Source organism: Panicum virgatum, chromosome 9N (assembly GCF_016808335.1).
Source record: "Panicum virgatum strain AP13 chromosome 9N, P.virgatum_v5, whole genome shotgun sequence".
Lineage (NCBI taxonomy): Eukaryota > Viridiplantae > Streptophyta > Magnoliopsida > Poales > Poaceae > Panicum > Panicum virgatum.
In genome coordinates, this window is record NC_053153.1 from 11,518,865 (window position 1) to 11,534,932 (window position 16,068).

Here is a 16,068-nt window from a genome sequence, read left to right on the forward strand (position 1 = left end):
AAAGGAAGCCCCACACGCGTGCACTCGCTCGCCTCACCGGATGAAATATGCGGGCCCACGACATGCGCGTGAATGGTCTAGCAAAATTCACGTCTTGACCTTGCTGCTTAATATTTTTATATGCATGGAGAAAATTGCGGTGTCCTAAGCAATTATTCTCGCACTAATGGTGATTGCTTGAATTATGATAGTCCGGCAAAATTCTCATCTCGACCTTGCTGCATAATATTTTTGTATGCATGGAGAAAATTGCGGTGGCCTAAGCAATTATTCTCGTACTAATGGTGATTGCTTGAATTATGATAGTCGACTAAACAGGCAGGTCAATCATGTTAGTGCTGTGATTAAGTGGCTAATTACTTTCCTTAGCTGCGACGGTCTATATATTGGGGGCGAGGCATCGTCTTCAGTACACACTGTTTCCTCTCCTCCTCGTACTCTCGTGCTGCGCCGCCTCAGTCTTCCCCATCCCGTCGCCGACGTGCCATCGGCGTTGGGAGAGCAGGATCTCCGAAGCCCACGTCTCCTCGTGTCCCTGCACGGGGTAGGGGACATATAAGGTTTTTGGAAGCGCCGTCGCGACTGCTCGCCGTCCGTTTGCTTCCTCTAGCCGGAATCGCTGGTCTGCATCGACGGTCTTCTTCGTCTACTTTTGCATTGTTTCGGTGCCGGCAACCCCACTGTAAGAATGTCTAAACTCTCTGCTAATTGATCTTGTTTTCTTCGTGTCGCTAGCACTAGGTTGTGTAGTGCCAGTGGTTTATTCACCCATGTCACCTGTTGTTGCTCCTTTTATGATCGTCGGAATTAATTTGTTCATCACTAAATTGCTGTTGATTCCAACAATCCAAAAACCTTATAGGCATTTAGTGATGGCTGGATTTTCTGATGCAATGAAACCCGAGAAGTTCACTGGTGTGAACTTTAAAAGATGGCAGACGAGAGCGCAGTTGTGGCTCTCGGCTATGGGCGTGTTTTGGGTCGTGAGTAACCCTCCCGCACTACCTCTCGGATCTGAGAAAGAGGTGCAGGAGTTTACTGCGGCCACGACGATTTTCGTCGGATGCGTCCTTAGCGTTCTCTCTGTGCGATGTTTACATGAACATCAAGAGCGCCGTTGAACTGTGGGAAGTGCTGGAACATAAGTTCTCTGCCGCTAACGCTGGGCGCGAGCTATACATGATGGAGCAGTACCACGACTTCAAAATGGTTGAAAACCGTTCGGTCGTGGAACAGGCTCATGAGTTCCAACTCATTGTGAGGGAACTCGAACAGCTCGGACACGTCTTGCCCGATAAATTTGTGGCGGACGACTTGATTGCCAAGTTGCCCCCTTCATGGAGGAACTTTGCCACAGCTCTGAAACATAAAAGACAGAAAATCTCCGTTGAAGATTTGTTGGCTGGTCTTGATGTTGAAGAGAAGGCTCGGGCAAAGGATGCTCCACCAAGGACACCTGAAGGGCAGTCACTACTACAATTCTGGATTTTGCGAGGCACTTAAAAAAGACCTCTAAGGCGTGCACAAAAAATAAACGCCTCTGTTAATGCGCCTCTGTTAATACTCCTATTAACAGAGGCGGTCAAACATAACACGACCGCCTCTGTTAATGGACCGGCCCAATCGAAGCCCAATTGAGCCCGGTTGCTGAATGAAGTATATAAGAAACCCTAATCTCTCTCTCTCTCTCTCTCTCTCTCTCTCTCTCTCTCTCTCTCTCCCTCTCCCGACGCCGCTCGCCCCGCCTGGACGTCGACCCCTCCCATCGCGCTGAGCGGCTGAGGCCGGCGCGCGGCGCCCCCCGCCGGCGACCCCGACGTCGGCCCCCAATGCCGCCCCCGACGTCAGCCCCCAACGCCGCCCCGGCTGGCGACCCCGACGCCGCCCCCCGCCAGCCCACGACGCCGGCCGCCCCACACCGGCACCCTACGCCAGCCCCCTACACCGCTCCCCGCTGGCCCCCGACGCCGGCCCACGTCCTGAGGCCGAATCCACACTGCCACCCCCTGGATCCGCGCTGCCTAAGGCCAGATCCGGTGGCGGGAGGCGGCAGTGGCTCGGCGGCGATGGCGGGAGGCGTGTGCGGCTCGGCGGCGGCCGGATCCGCGGCGGAAGAGGGGCGGCGGCGGCGGATCCGGTGGTGGCGGCGGCAGAAGGCGTGAGCGGCTCGGCGGCGGCCGGATCCGCGGCGGGAGAGGGGCGGCTGCGGCGGATCCGGTGGTGGCGTGGCGGGAGGCTGCAGCAGCTCGGCGGCGGAGGCGGGAGGTGCCAGCAAGCGGCGGCGGTGGCGGCGACAGCGAGCATCGGCGGCGGCGACGGGCCCGCGACGCGATGGGCTCACCGGGCCCGTGATGGGCCCGTCGGGCTTTTTCTTTTTTCTTTGTTTTTCTAAACCATTAACAGAGGCGTGCAACAAACGCCTATGTAAATAGCTATTTACACTGACCCTAGGTCAGAGGCATTTAGGGTTGCACGCATCTGAAAATGGATTCTAAACGCCTCAGAAAATATTTTTTGTAGTAGTGAGTCTAGCGCAAACATGGTGCAGCATGCTGGGAAGAAGAACATGAAGCCCAGTCAGACCACACAATTCAAGAAGAAGAAGATGAACAAGGACGAGGTTGTCTGCTACGTGTGCAGTGAGAATGGCCACTTCGCCAAGAAGTGCAAGAACCACAAGGGAAAGAAGAATCAGCCTGGGCAGAAATCTGCCAACGTGACTATTGGCGATCGTAGCGGATCTGGGTACGGTAATTTACCGAGTATATTTTCTGTATGTCAATCTAATGATTGGTGGATAGATACAGGGGCCAATATTCATGTTTGTACTAATATCTCCATGTTTTCATCTTACCAGGTCGGGCGAGGTTCAGCCGTCATGATGGGGAACGGCTCGCATGCTACTGTTCTTGGTGTTGGTACGGTCGATCTGAAGTTTACTTCGGCAAAGATCGTGCGGTTGAAGAACGTGCAGCATGCGCCCTCAATAAAGAAGAACCTCATTAGTGGATCCCTCCTATGTCGAGATGGATTCAAGCTGGTATTTGAGTCTAATAAAGTAGTCATTTCGAGATATGGCCAATTCATTGGCAAGGGCTATGATAGCGGAGGCTTGTTCCGCTTTTCTCTCTCGGATTTTTGCAACAAAGTCGTGAACCATGTGTGTGATTCAAACAATTCTGTGGCTAATATATGACATTCTTGTTTGTGTCATGTTAATTTTGGTTGTTTGTCATGTCTATCCGGTATGAGTTTAATTCCAAATTTTACAACTGTCAAAGGTTCTAAATGTCAAGCGTGTGTGCAAGCAAAGCAACCTCGTAAGCCACACAACCTCGTAAGCCACACAAGGCTATAGACGAGAGGCGCACGACTATACTAGAACACATACATTTTGATCTTTGTGAGATAAATGGTGTGTTGACAAAAAGAGGCAAACGTTACTTTATGACTTTAATTGATGATGCAACTAGGTATTGCTATGTGTTTCTTCTAAAAACTAAAGATGAGGCGTTTGAATGTTTTAAGACTTATAAAGCTGAGGTGGAGAATCAATTGGAAAAGAAAATTAAATGTGTTAGGTCTGATAGAGGCGGTGAATACTTTTCCAATGAGTTTGATCTTCTCTGTTTGGAGAATGGAATAATTCATGAGTGGACACCTCCATATTCGCCTCAGTCTAATGGGATTGCCGAAAGAAAGAACCGGACGCTAATGGACTTGGTGAATGCCATGTTAGGAACGTCCGGTTTGACTAAGGCATGGTGGGGGGAGGCTATCTTCACAGCATGTCACGTTCTGAATAGAGTTCCCACTAAAAATAGTGAGATAACTCCATACGAAGGATGGAAAGGAAGGAAACTATCGCTGCATTACTTGCGTACGTGGGGCTGTTTGGCCATGGTTAGCGTACAAATTAATAAGAAGCGTAAGCTCGGACCTAAGACAGTTGATTGTATTTTTTTAGGGTATGCGCACCATAGCACATGAAAGCATCTAGGCCCCTAGTGGGTTTTGGAGTATTGATTGACAACACGATTAAAGAACTAACTTGTTTGCATGAGTTTATGAGCAGGAATTTAATTGTGAAATTGGTATTAAATGAGATGGCTCATGTGTTGCAAGCAAGTGTGTTTATCCCATTGGCATTATATATATGTGTGACAAGCAAAACAAGAAAAGAAAGAATAGAGCAAGGTATTGATGGTTGATATAAAGGCTCTAATATTTGCGAAGGCTTGTTCGATTTATGATGGGATTCAAAATTACAAGTAAAGGTTTTTGTGAATGAGATGTGATATGCTTATGCATAGTCTCAAATGTGGAAGAACTTGTCATATTGTGATTAATGTTGTTAACAAAAGAAACATGCGAGGCAAAAGTGAATGAGACATGAGCTTATGCAAAGATAACGTCTCAAAAAATGGAAAGCTTGCACATGTTATTGAATTGAGAATTCGAATTGATAAAGAAGATTTCATGCATGACATAAATCAACATGAGTTCAAGATGGACGGCTAGGATAAAAGTAGAGGACCGAGAGGCGTGTTTCAAAAGGCTACGCAAGCGACGGCTTGAGGGGAGCAAAGAATGTGACTTGTGAATCAAGATGGATTTCATTCCTATGAAAATTAAAGATTCAAAGTTACTAGCTCAAAGCGGACGTGCTCAAAGAATGAAGATGTTGATGCCCTCATGGATTGATCGAAGAAAGGTCGGCATAATCAACATATGAAGAAGCTCAAGTATTTGTGGTAATTGTATATTTTATTTATGCACTTGAGTATAGGTATGCTGTACTATCAAGAGGGATGCAACATCAGTGGCTTTAGACAATACCAAAAGTGCTCAAAATAGTCCCTAGAGAGAATAGCCAAAGTGAGAGAGAGTTAACTGCAAAATCAGTGAGGGACCGGTCTGGGCAGAGAAAACCTGCAACAGCTAGTATTTCAAATCGACCGGTCTGACTAGTCTAACACTGATAGGGGCAACAGCTAGTTTTGTGAGAGGGGGTATTTATACCCCATGACTTCACCCATTCGTGGGTGCTGATGCTAGAATATTCGAAACATATTTGAGAGCCTTGTGAGAACTTGGAGAGTCCTCCCCAATATCTCTTTGTGAGAGTTGCTTGATTCAAGATGGATCCTTGAGTTGGGTTGAGTGAATCCATTCCTTGAGAGTCATTTGAGCAAGAGAGATTGAACCCTAGCTTTTGAGCACTTGAGGTTGCGTCGGCCAACTCGATTGAAACATTTGTTATTCTTGGAACATCGGCTCCTAGACAGCTAGGCATCGCCGGCTAGCTTCTAAGGTTGTGGTGAGCAGCGACAAGTTTGTTGCAGCAGCGATCGTGTGCCAAGAGGGCGCATGGTCATATAGTGGAGAGAGATCGCTTGACCTTGCGGTCGCCATAAACTTCCTCAACTGAGAGTAGGATTCACACGTGGGTGCACGGGGTGAATCCGAACTTCGGTAAAACAAATCACCGTGTCTCCTTTGCATCATCATCATTTTGGTTTGTTTTACTTACCTTGCATTTATAGTTTTGAGCTTGAATTGTACTTCCACTCGATCTACTTGGGTGTGCTCTACTTGTGTGTAGGGACCTAATTATATTGATAGAAATACTCTGCAATAGCCATACTTCAAGTTTCATATATGTTCAAGCTTGAGAAGGGGATTAATCCCTGCTGTGACATGTCTGCTTGTTTAGACCGGTCTGACCGGTTTGGGTGACCGGCCTGACCGGTCCAGGCAAAGTCAGCAGGGGTTAAGTGCTGAAATTTGAAGAAACTTCATTAACCAACGGCTTGTTCTTCCCAAGACCTAATTCACGAGGTAGGCATATGGCGGCCTAGTATCAGTCAAGACTTCAAGAGAAGCATGTTCACACCAAACTGCCAATTCAAGGCTTAGTCCATTGTGTAGTTATGGATTGATCTATCTTGTAGCTCTAGGCGGATGTTCAACCTTAATCGGTCTCCACTAGAAAGGCTAGTATATTAACAGTACTATGGTACAGGGGGGATGAAGCATGCCTCTGGGATCTGGTGGGGGGATTGTTACAAGTTTTGGGCTTGGCCCAAATAATAATTCCAAATAAATCCCAAATGCTCACTCACACATGTATGGGTGATGGGAAACTTTAGTACCACCTTGCTACTCTAGGTGGAGTGAGACCAACTTAAATAGTTGAGTTGTCTCCACTTGGTTGAAGCTATTGAGGGGAGGCAAAGGAAGCCCCACACGCGCGCTCGCTCGCCTCGCCGGGCGTGGCATGGCGTGGCGAAATACGCAGGCGCACGACATGCGCGTGAATGGTCCGGCAAAATTCTCGTCTTGACCTTGCGGGCGTGCGGCTTCCTTTTGCTGCTTAATATTTTTGTATGCATGGAGAAAATTGCGGTGGCCTAAGCAATTATTCTCGCACTAATGGTGCTTGCTTGAATTATGATAGTCGACTAAACGGGCAGGTCAATCACATTAGTGTTGTGATTAAGCGGCTAATTACTTTCCTTAGCTGCGACGGTCTATATATTGGGGGCGAGGTGTCGTCTTCAGTACACACTATTTCCTCTCCTCCTCGTACTCTCGTGTTGCGCTGCCTCAGTCTTCCCCATCCCGTCGCCGACGTGCCATCGGCGTCAGGAGAGCAGGATCTCCGAAGCCCACGTCTCCTCGTGTCCCTGCACGGGGTAGGGGACGTATAAGTTTTTTGGGAAGCGCCGTCGCGACTGCTCGCCGTCCGTTTGCTTCCTCTAGCCGGAATCGCTGGTCTGCATCGACGGTCTGCTTCGTCTACTTTTGCATCATTTCGGTGTCGACAACCCTATTGTAAGAATGTCTAAACTCTCTCTGCTAATTGATCTTGTTTTCTTCATGTCGCTAGCACTAGGTTATGTAGTGCCAGTGGTTTATTCATCCATGTCACCTGCTGTTGCTCCTTTTATGATTGTCGGAATTAATTTGTTCATCACTAAATTGCTGTTTATTCCAACACTCTGGGCCAAAATTCCACCGTCCTTGTGCGTCACATGCCTCTTACCAAGGTAATAAAATGCCATATGTTTTTCAGTTCTGCTGTAATCTTGTCAGATAAAAGAGAGTATTGGTAGGTCTGTACTCTGTGCTACTTGGATGACCGAACTAGAACATGATGCTGGGACGGGACGGCAGAACCAAAGCATGGCCGTGGACCGCGCAGTGCCCCAGAGCTGAAGAGGGAGCAGCGGTGGATCGATGAAGCCTGAATTCGGTACCGCCTGAAATGCTCTCTTCGCAACTGAAGATGATTCATTTCAGGAGCAGTAACAAGACTACAAAAACAGAGATAATAATAAATCAGTAAAGGACAGGCTCTGCTATCGTGGAGTATCCGAATGTGTGAATCATGTGGTCACACGAATCTTGAAGCACAGCCAACGCTTAAGATGACGCCTTCCTCCGAAAGCGTCTTTAACTTGAAACAGACCGTCAAAGTTTAATAAGATAGACCTGCTACCGTGGGCAATGTCTGGAGCTTAATCTACTGGCACATGTGTACCAGAAACAGACTGCAGAGTACACATACCTGACAAAAGTATGCGTCCGGCCTAACTCGAAAGCTACGTGCGGACAACGGACCGTGCAGCTGCACGTTACTGTACTAGCCTTTAGCTGCAATGTGCATCATCAATATATATCTGTTTCCTTTTTTTATTCTTTTTTTAGCAAATTTGTGAATCAGTGCAAATATGCTTGCGATTCAGTTTGTCCAGTTGACATGCACACAACAATCCAAAACTTGCACATTGAGGCATAATAAAGGGCGTGCTGGACAGGAGGGAGTGGCAGTGTGGCACGAGAATCAGATGCTGGGAACAGTGCGTTTGGCACGAGCAGCGAAAGAAGGGAAGGATGGTGCCCGGACGAGCATCTTGTTTTGTTGGTTTAAAGCTGGAAAGGAAAAGCTTGAGGCCTTTTCCCTCGAATGATTTACGGCACAAAAGCCAGCGGACTTTCCGGCCTTCGTGATTAATAACTCGCAAACCGTACTTCAGAGAGTTGGAAGCTACCTGCGCGAGCTGCGCTCCGACGGTGGCGCGCCGCCGCGGCAGACGCGGAGGCGGCAACTGCCGGTAGCGCGAGAACCGCGTCCGGGCTGTTAATGTTGTTGAAGATTTCGGTCCACACACAAGCACTCGCGTGCGAGTCACAAACGGACTGAAAGACAGCGAAGCTGCGCAAACCGGTCAAACCAGTTGAGCAGTCGATCACATCGAGGGTTTCGTCAGAATCAGTCGTCTCGAGAGATAACTATCACATTTACGCGATGAAAGACAACAAAATTTACAAACAAACCAGCAAAGAATAACCAACGTGCTTACGTGACAAAAAACGACTGGTTTACAAGCAAACTAGCAAAGGTCGTCGAAACTCTCATCCGAAAGGGACCCCGTCAAGGCGTGAACGTCGCCGGACATGCCCTAGGTTGATCAGCAAGCCTTAGGACGCCATCTCTGGTCGTGGAATCAGTAGATGAACAACATATCGAGGTTGAAAGAGAATTAGGATTTGAAAAGTAAAAAGTAGTAGGTTGATTCGATTGGATGTGTCTCGTTCGGCCATAACCCTTTATATTTATAGGACGGGGTGGTATGTACCCATTAGGAGTCGAAAACCCTTACAAATCATATATCAAAATACAACTCCTAACTCGGATAGGGCATTTCGGACCGGTCTGACCGGTCAGACCGGGGTGCAGGTCTTATTCGGAGTCCAAATTGGACGTTCTATATATACATTTCGATCGTGTTGACGAGATCTACGCAATGGTGAAGTCCAATTGACAATTTGACAAAGTTGTCCTGGCTGGTCTGATCGATTTATACTATCGGTCTGATCAATTCACCTAGATTGCCCAGCAAATTTTAACTTGTACCAATTTTAGGTGCCAACAGTTAACTGCCGTTCGCACGCTGCCGTGGGTCCTGGCTGCCTGGCCGGTCGGTCAGCATTATGGTGTGTTCCTGCCGCACCTGTACTGACTGCTCCGTTTACCCACCGTTTCATCTTTGGCTGTGGTTAGATGAGGGGAAAAGGGGAGAAAAAGTCACATCAGTCACTGTAGCACACTGTAGCACTTTTCGTTTGTTTGTGGTAAATATTGTCCTACCAAGACCTAACTAGACTCAAAAGATTCGTCTCGCAACGTACATCAAAACTATGCAATTAGTTTTTTTATTTAATTACATTTAGTACTCCATGTATGGGTTATTTGCTATATTTAATGTTTCGATGTGATAGGAGATGTGATGGATGTGATGGAAAATTTGGAAATTTTGTGAGAACTAAACACACCCTTTGGAAAACCTGTCGGGCGGACCGTCAGTCGACCCACAAAATCCATCTCCCAACGTTTACAAACCGAGTCAAAGATCAAGAACATTTGATAACAAAGTGGTGGGTCGGGGCCCCAACCCATCGTTCTTCCATCAACAAAATACAATTTTTTTTAAAAAAAAACATCCTATCATTCATCCGTGTACCGGGGACCCCACGGGACAGCACAAAACAGGGCGGAGACAGACCGGACACACGAAAGTGTGCGCCCAGCCGAACTCGAAAGCGACGCGCGGGCAACAGGCTACCTACAGGCCGCGCGCCCGAACAGCGAAGCCGTTGCCTCCTGCCGTGGTCGCGCTCGGCGAATCCGCAGCAGCAGGCGGCGGCAGCATCCGCCAAAGTCCAATTCCACCTTATCCGACGGGGGGTGAGAAAGGGAGGTTCGAAAGATCCACCCACCCACCCACCCACCGGCCCGCCGCCAGTTACTGGGAGAGGCAGTGGGAACCGGGGGAGGGAGGAGACCTGCAGCTACCGGCTGGCCGAGTCGCGCCTCCGCCAGAAAAGCGATGGGCTCCGGTCTCGGGACAGCAGCATCGGTCAATCCCGGCGCCTCGAGTCAACCGGCACGGTCGTCCACCTACGCCTTCACACGCGCGGCGGCGGCGGCGGCGGAGAAGAAGAAGGTGATGGGGAGGCAGGAGGCGGCGTGAACCTGCGAACTTCGGGGCGCGGCGCCGGCGAGCGACACCTGAGACTGACGGAGGTCAGTGCCTGGATGTCTGTGTGTGTGTGTGTGTTGGTTCCTTTCTTCGTTCATTCTCGAAGCTTTGTAGTAATAGACAACTGACAACTCGCTTTCTGTTTTTTCTGTCCAATTTATACTAGCTCTGCGCTTGCTTGCTTTGGCTGGGATTCAGTTATGCGCTAGTCTCTCTGGAAACGTTCAATCCGTTTCTGATTAACTTCTCGGATATCGTTTCGACATCTTGCTAATTTCTATGCCCGTACTTTGTAGACATCAAAATTTTGGTTCTATGCTGGAAGTTTGGGAATTCAGGGGCTACACTACATGCACAGAGATTTTGGGACCATCTCAGGGTTACCTACCTTGCTGGTTGGCTACAATGGGGGAAATCGGTCAGAGGCTTCTGCTTCTGCTGTCCGTCCAATACACCTATAACCGATGCATGTGTTTGTGTCTAGCAGTATCTTGGGGAATAATACTTCTGCTTGTTTCACTGCGTTACTCCACTAGAGGACCCGCTTCCGCTCACAAAATTAGCATCTCAGCACAACTTGCTGCTGGTATCGAGCCTTGATATGCTGCTCAGATGTGCAGTTCAAACAAGTGCACAAACTTTTGCGTGTTGACCTATCCTTCTTGTTTATTATGTGCTCTGAACTGGTTTCTTAGTTGACCAGGTCGTCCACGGATAGCTCGGGTTGCTACTAACATGATCAGTTTGTGTATGTTGTCTCATCAGGCAAAGTTTTCCAAGGAACTACTCTGATGCTACAGTAATAAGAGAAGGAAGATGGAGCTGCTCAGCATCATTCTAATTGTAGCATCACTCCTCCCATTCACAGCATCTGATCGTCAAGGTTACTCTTACTTACAAGCCCATTATATGATCTTTCATTTTTTTAGTCCACTTTCATATCACTGCATAATTTGCAAGCCCTGACTAGTAACATAAAAATATCTTTTGTTTACTCAGGTGATGCCTTGTATGATATGAAGCTGAAACTAAATGCTACTGGCAGTCAGCTTTCCGATTGGAACCAAAATCAAGTTAACCCCTGCACCTGGAATTCTGTTATTTGTGACAGTAATAACAATGTTGTGCAAGTGTAAGATGCAGCTTTCGATGTTTTTCTTCACTCTTATTTTTTTATTTTTGTACTGTTAATTAGTTACTAAATAAATCACTTAGCGAGGAGCTTGATTGATTTGGTTTTACATTTTCTACATTCATCACAATGAGCTCTGATGGTTTCTAACAACTCCAATTATCAATTGAGAGGCATTTGTGTTAGCTTGTAATTATCAACTTTGATGCACTTGCACGTTCAGTCTGCAATATTTTAGTGTGCAAGAGTCATCATCGATCTATATTCTATATGATAGGGCCTCCAGTTTGTTCTGAGTTTACCTTCCTGATGCCCTCCTGCAGTACATTGGCTTCTATGGGATTTACTGGAGTTCTATCACCAAGAATCGGAGAGCTGGAGTATTTGAATGTTCTGTAAGTGCAGTCTTATATATTGATGATGCTCCTAAAGATTTTAGTTTGGCTGCTCTGATGCAACAGCTACTGTGCTTACGATTCTAAATGGACTCATTAGGTTGTACTATTAACTGAGTATTAGCTATTTTGTTTGCTTGCTAGATGAAGTAATGGTTCAAATATTATGTCATATCACCATGAACTCCAGGTTTGTTAAAAGCTGCAGTGTATGATATTGCAGGTCCTTGCCTGGTAACAACATCACCGGTGGCATACCAGAGCAGTTTGGTAACCTCTCTCGCTTGACAAGCTTAGATTTGGAAGACAACCTGTTGGTTGGGCCAATACCAGCCTCTCTTGGCAAGCTTTCAAAGCTTCAGCATCTGTATGTACTCGAATCTCTATTCCTTTGTTTTACGAAGATTCTATAACTTGACATTCCCGTCTTCTGTTTCTACTTCTTATAAAGGATACTGAGTCAAAACAATCTCAATGGATCTATTCCTGAAACACTAGCAAGTATCCCAACCTTGCAAGACATGTAAGGTTTAACACTCAAGTTAGTGATTTTTGCTCACGAGAGCCCACAGAGATGTCTTATTGTCATATATTTTACTAACTTTTTTTTACATGATGGCAGCTGGCTAGCTTACAATAAACTCACTGGTCAAATACCTCCTCAGTTGTTTCAAGTTGCACGTTACAAGTACTGTGGAATAAGTGACCGCTCTAAAATTTATGTGCTATCCATGTTTGTTAATTTTGAGAGCTAACAAAGGTTCATTTCCTTCACAGTTTTTCTGGTAATGACTTGACCTGTGGAGCAAACTTCCTCCATCCATGTGCCTCAAATGTGTCATACCAAGGTAACAAGCCATACATCTGTTCTGTTCTTTATCATAAAGTTGTCAAATAGCACAGAGAACTTAGAGGCATCTGATAATCTTTTCACTTTTTGATAGGTTCATCAAAGGGTTCGAAAATAGGCATTGTTATTGGAACAGTTGGAGGTGTGATGGGGCTTCTCATCCTAGGTGCTATATGCATTATTTGTAATGGAAGGAGAAAAAGTCATCTCCGTGAAGTATTTGTGGATGTATCAGGTTGTGCATCTGCTGCATTTTCATCACCTTTGCTGCAGCTAAATCTTGTTGATTAGCTAAAGAAGTACTGCAATCCACATAATTTCATCATGTATTAAATCAGATGGGTGCTGAAACTCAGTTCTCTCTTTTTTTTTTGAAAAAAAAATCATGATTTCCAGAACTGGTTTATGTAGTCCAGTGTACTTCTTTTGAGTGGCATATTTCTGCTTACTGTACCAGCTTGATACTGATGATGGCATAGTAAAAACTACTATATATAGCTGTGTTTCTAAGACGACATGTCAATCTTACAAGTTCCACAGTTGAAAAGATATGCAGTTAAGTAACTGATCTAATTTATTCCACAGGTGAGGATGATCGTAGAATTGCATTTGGCCAGTTGAAACGATTTGCATGGCGAGAGTTGCAACTTGCAACTGATAATTTCAGTGAGAAAAATGTTCTTGGACAAGGGGGTTTTGGTAAGGTGTATAAAGGAGCACTTCCAGATGGTACTAAGATTGCTGTCAAACGCTTAACTGATTATGAAAGTCCTGGTGGAGAGGCTGCCTTCTTGCGTGAGGTTGAGCTGATTAGCGTTGCAGTTCACAGGAATCTTTTAAGATTGATTGGTTTCTGTACCACGCAAACAGAGCGCCTACTTGTTTATCCTTTCATGCAGAATCTTAGTGTAGCCTACCGTCTACGAGGTACTTTCTTTCTTAAGTCTCAACCAGCTAATCAGTTGTTTCATTGCATATAGTTCTGAACCATGACTACTCTGAAGTTCCTCAGATCATTAAGCTATTCTATGAAGTTCCTCAGACCATTAAGCTGCTCTATGATTATGCAATTGTTGCATTTAGAAGTTAGCTGAGTGACTTCTGTTTTTGCCTTTAGTAAACCCTGTTAAATAAATATTTCATACGTTCAGTTACCTTGATCTATGTATTATGTAAGATAATTCTGCACGACTGTTTTTTAATAAAGTGTTATAAAATTATCTAAATTTACCAGGTAGGTGAGACAGATCTAGTGTACAGAGTGGGTGCACCAATTTATGGCATCTAGTAATGCTAGAGATTTATTATAGTTAAACTTGGACAGGATCAGGCAGCAGAGATTTCCTTCTTTTGTTGAGGATATTTAAACTGTTTCTCAGTAGGAACCTCTTTAGTATCAGAATGGTTCCATTTTTGCTGATTGGATAGGTCATAGTCAGTGTACTATTTCTCACATTGCATCCTCGGAAAAATCCTTTTATTATGTATGGATAGCTAATTACGTTAATGCATATTTCATTATATGCATCCAATGAGTGGAGAACTTCAGCATCTTTTTTTCAGAAAACTTTCACACTTCCGCTGTTTCCCTTCCGTATATATATATATATATATATATATATATATATATATATATATATATATATATATATATATATATATATATATATATATATATATATATATATCCTTATCTAATACATGTTTATCATGTCTACCATTCAGAATTTAAACCTGGGGAACCAATATTAGATTGGTCTTCAAGGAAGCGAGTGGCTATAGGCACAGCTCGTGGACTGGAGTATCTGCACGAGCACTGTAATCCTAAGATAATACATCGTGACGTCAAGGCTGCCAACGTCTTGCTTGATGAAGGCTTCGAACCGGTCGTCGGTGATTTCGGCTTGGCCAAGCTGGTGGATGTACAAAAGACATCCGTGACTACTCAAGTCCGTGGAACTATGGGTCATATTGCCCCTGAATATCTGTCCACTGGAAAGTCATCCGAGAGGACTGATGTTTTCGGTTATGGCATAATGCTTCTTGAGCTAGTCACAGGACAGCGTGCCATCGACTTTTCACGCTTGGAGGAAGAAGACGACGTGCTATTACTTGATCATGTAAGCCCATTCCGCTCTTTTACAGTTTATCATCAATTCAAGATGATGTCTGAGCTTGCTGTTGTGTATGAAGAGCTTTCGGTGTTTCAATAAAACTACACACGCCACATGAGGTTTTTCTTGGGCAGTACAGTGACGACTTTGCTGCAAATTCGTAGGTCAAGAAGCTGCAACGGGAAGGTCATCTCGACGCCATCGTCGACCGCAACTTGAACAGCAACTACAACGCGCAGGAGGTGGAGATGATGATCCAGATCGCGCTGCTCTGCACGCAGGCCTCGCCCGAGGACCGCCCGTCTATGTCCGAGGTGGTTCGGATGCTGGAGGGCGAGGGCCTCGCCGAGCGGTGGGAGGAGTGGCAGCAGGTGGAGGTGACGCGGAGGGAGGACTACGAGCGGATGCAGCAGCGGTTCGACTGGGTTGAGGACACCATCTACAACCAGGACGCCATCGAGCTCTCCGCCGGCAGATAGCGGCGGCGGCGTGCCAGACCGAGCTCGCGGTCGCAGTGCTGACACACACGGCATCGTCTACGAAGCCTGTGAGCAATGTGTTGATACTTGATAGATAAAACTAGATACTGCATCGTACATGCTGGGAATACGGATGGTTACGCTGCTTGTAAGAGGGGGAATCTGGAGACGCATGTGCCCCCGGTTTAAACTTTAAACCACATGTAGGCAGTAGGCACCAGCTTGACGAAGTCGAGTCGGTGTCTGTTGGGTTGTTTCTGCTGTCAGCCTGTCACGTGCTGTGTGTTTAACTTCTACTTCACCACTGCTCAGCTTGTTGAGAATCTAGATCTGCCTTTTCGCTTCAGATATTCCACCATTTACCACTTTGTTGACGACCAAAATTGGCACATACCGGTCTGACCGGTGCCTGCGAGCGGTCTGACCGGTCTGGGTCTTGTAGCCTGTCTGGCAACCCCGACCGGTCTGACCGGTGGGCCTGACTGGTCAAACCGGTCTATCTGGAATTCAAGTACAACTAGGACTCTTTGTAGATTTAGATCTGTAATATGATTTCTTGCGGGATAAGTCCACCCACCCTATAAATATAAAGGGTCACAGCCGATTGAGGTTATTCAATTGATCAAATCAATACAACTTTTACCTTTTTATTTTTTCTTCCCCTAACTTTTCCAATTTACTACTTGTTGTTCCTCCTTTGTCTCTACGACGAGTCTCCCGGGCTAACGTTCGTAGGTTCGTCACCGTTCTCGCCGGCGGCGACCGGTCTGACCGCTCGGTATAATCGGTCTGACCGGTCCACACAGGAGGCGCTGCAGCGAGCTCCTCCTCGCGTCGCACGTTTGAGTGCGTTCGTGTGTTGATCCTAAAAGGTGTCAACATACTTTTTGGCGACTCTGCTGGAGAATAGAATCAATCGGCTGCCATGGCCGGTAAAATCCCTAAACCTAGTGATGTTAATGCCGCCAACATCCAAAGGCCGACTGTTCAGCAAATTTCGGCCGAACATCAGAAGGCTCTTGATGACATCCAAAAGAAGATCATAGAAG

At 46.2% G+C, this 16,068-nt stretch overlaps 1 protein-coding gene across 3 annotated transcripts; it reads left to right on the forward strand.

Moving 5' to 3' along the window:
* Positions 1-9,679: 9,679 nt before the first annotated feature.
* Positions 9,680-15,365, forward strand: LOC120687584 (LRR receptor kinase SERK2-like). 3 transcript variants are annotated; one of them, XM_039969598.1, is made up of 12 exons: positions 9,680-10,093; positions 10,815-10,932; positions 11,049-11,181; positions 11,505-11,576; positions 11,800-11,943; positions 12,028-12,099; positions 12,199-12,264; positions 12,354-12,424; positions 12,521-12,661; positions 13,012-13,353; positions 14,152-14,546; positions 14,705-15,365. In XM_039969598.1, exons 2-12 carry the CDS (start codon positions 10,866-10,868, stop codon positions 15,017-15,019), a joined length of 1,818 nt encoding a protein of 605 aa, XP_039825532.1. In that variant the 5' UTR covers positions 9,680-10,093; positions 10,815-10,865; the 3' UTR covers positions 15,020-15,365. The 3 variants fall into 3 exon arrangements, with proteins under 3 accessions (XP_039825532.1, XP_039825534.1, XP_039825533.1); XM_039969600.1 differs by having other exon boundaries at positions 9,776-10,093; positions 14,152-14,582; positions 14,940-15,365; XM_039969599.1 differs by lacking the exon at positions 9,680-10,093 and adding an exon at positions 10,368-10,515.
* Positions 15,366-16,068: the final 703 nt, after the last annotated feature.

Bases quoted from the DNA above. Each gene is read 5' to 3' on its own strand.
- LOC120687584 (XM_039969598.1), top strand. From the start codon at position 10,866: ATGGAGCTGCTCAGCATCATTCTAATTGTAGCATCACTCCTCCCATTC. The intron at 11,182-11,504 runs GTAAGATGCAGC...GCCCTCCTGCAG, and splicing joins AATAACAATGTTGTGCAAGT to TACATTGGCTTCTATGGGAT. The intron at 11,577-11,799 runs GTAAGTGCAGTC...ATGATATTGCAG, and splicing joins CTGGAGTATTTGAATGTTCT to GTCCTTGCCTGGTAACAACA.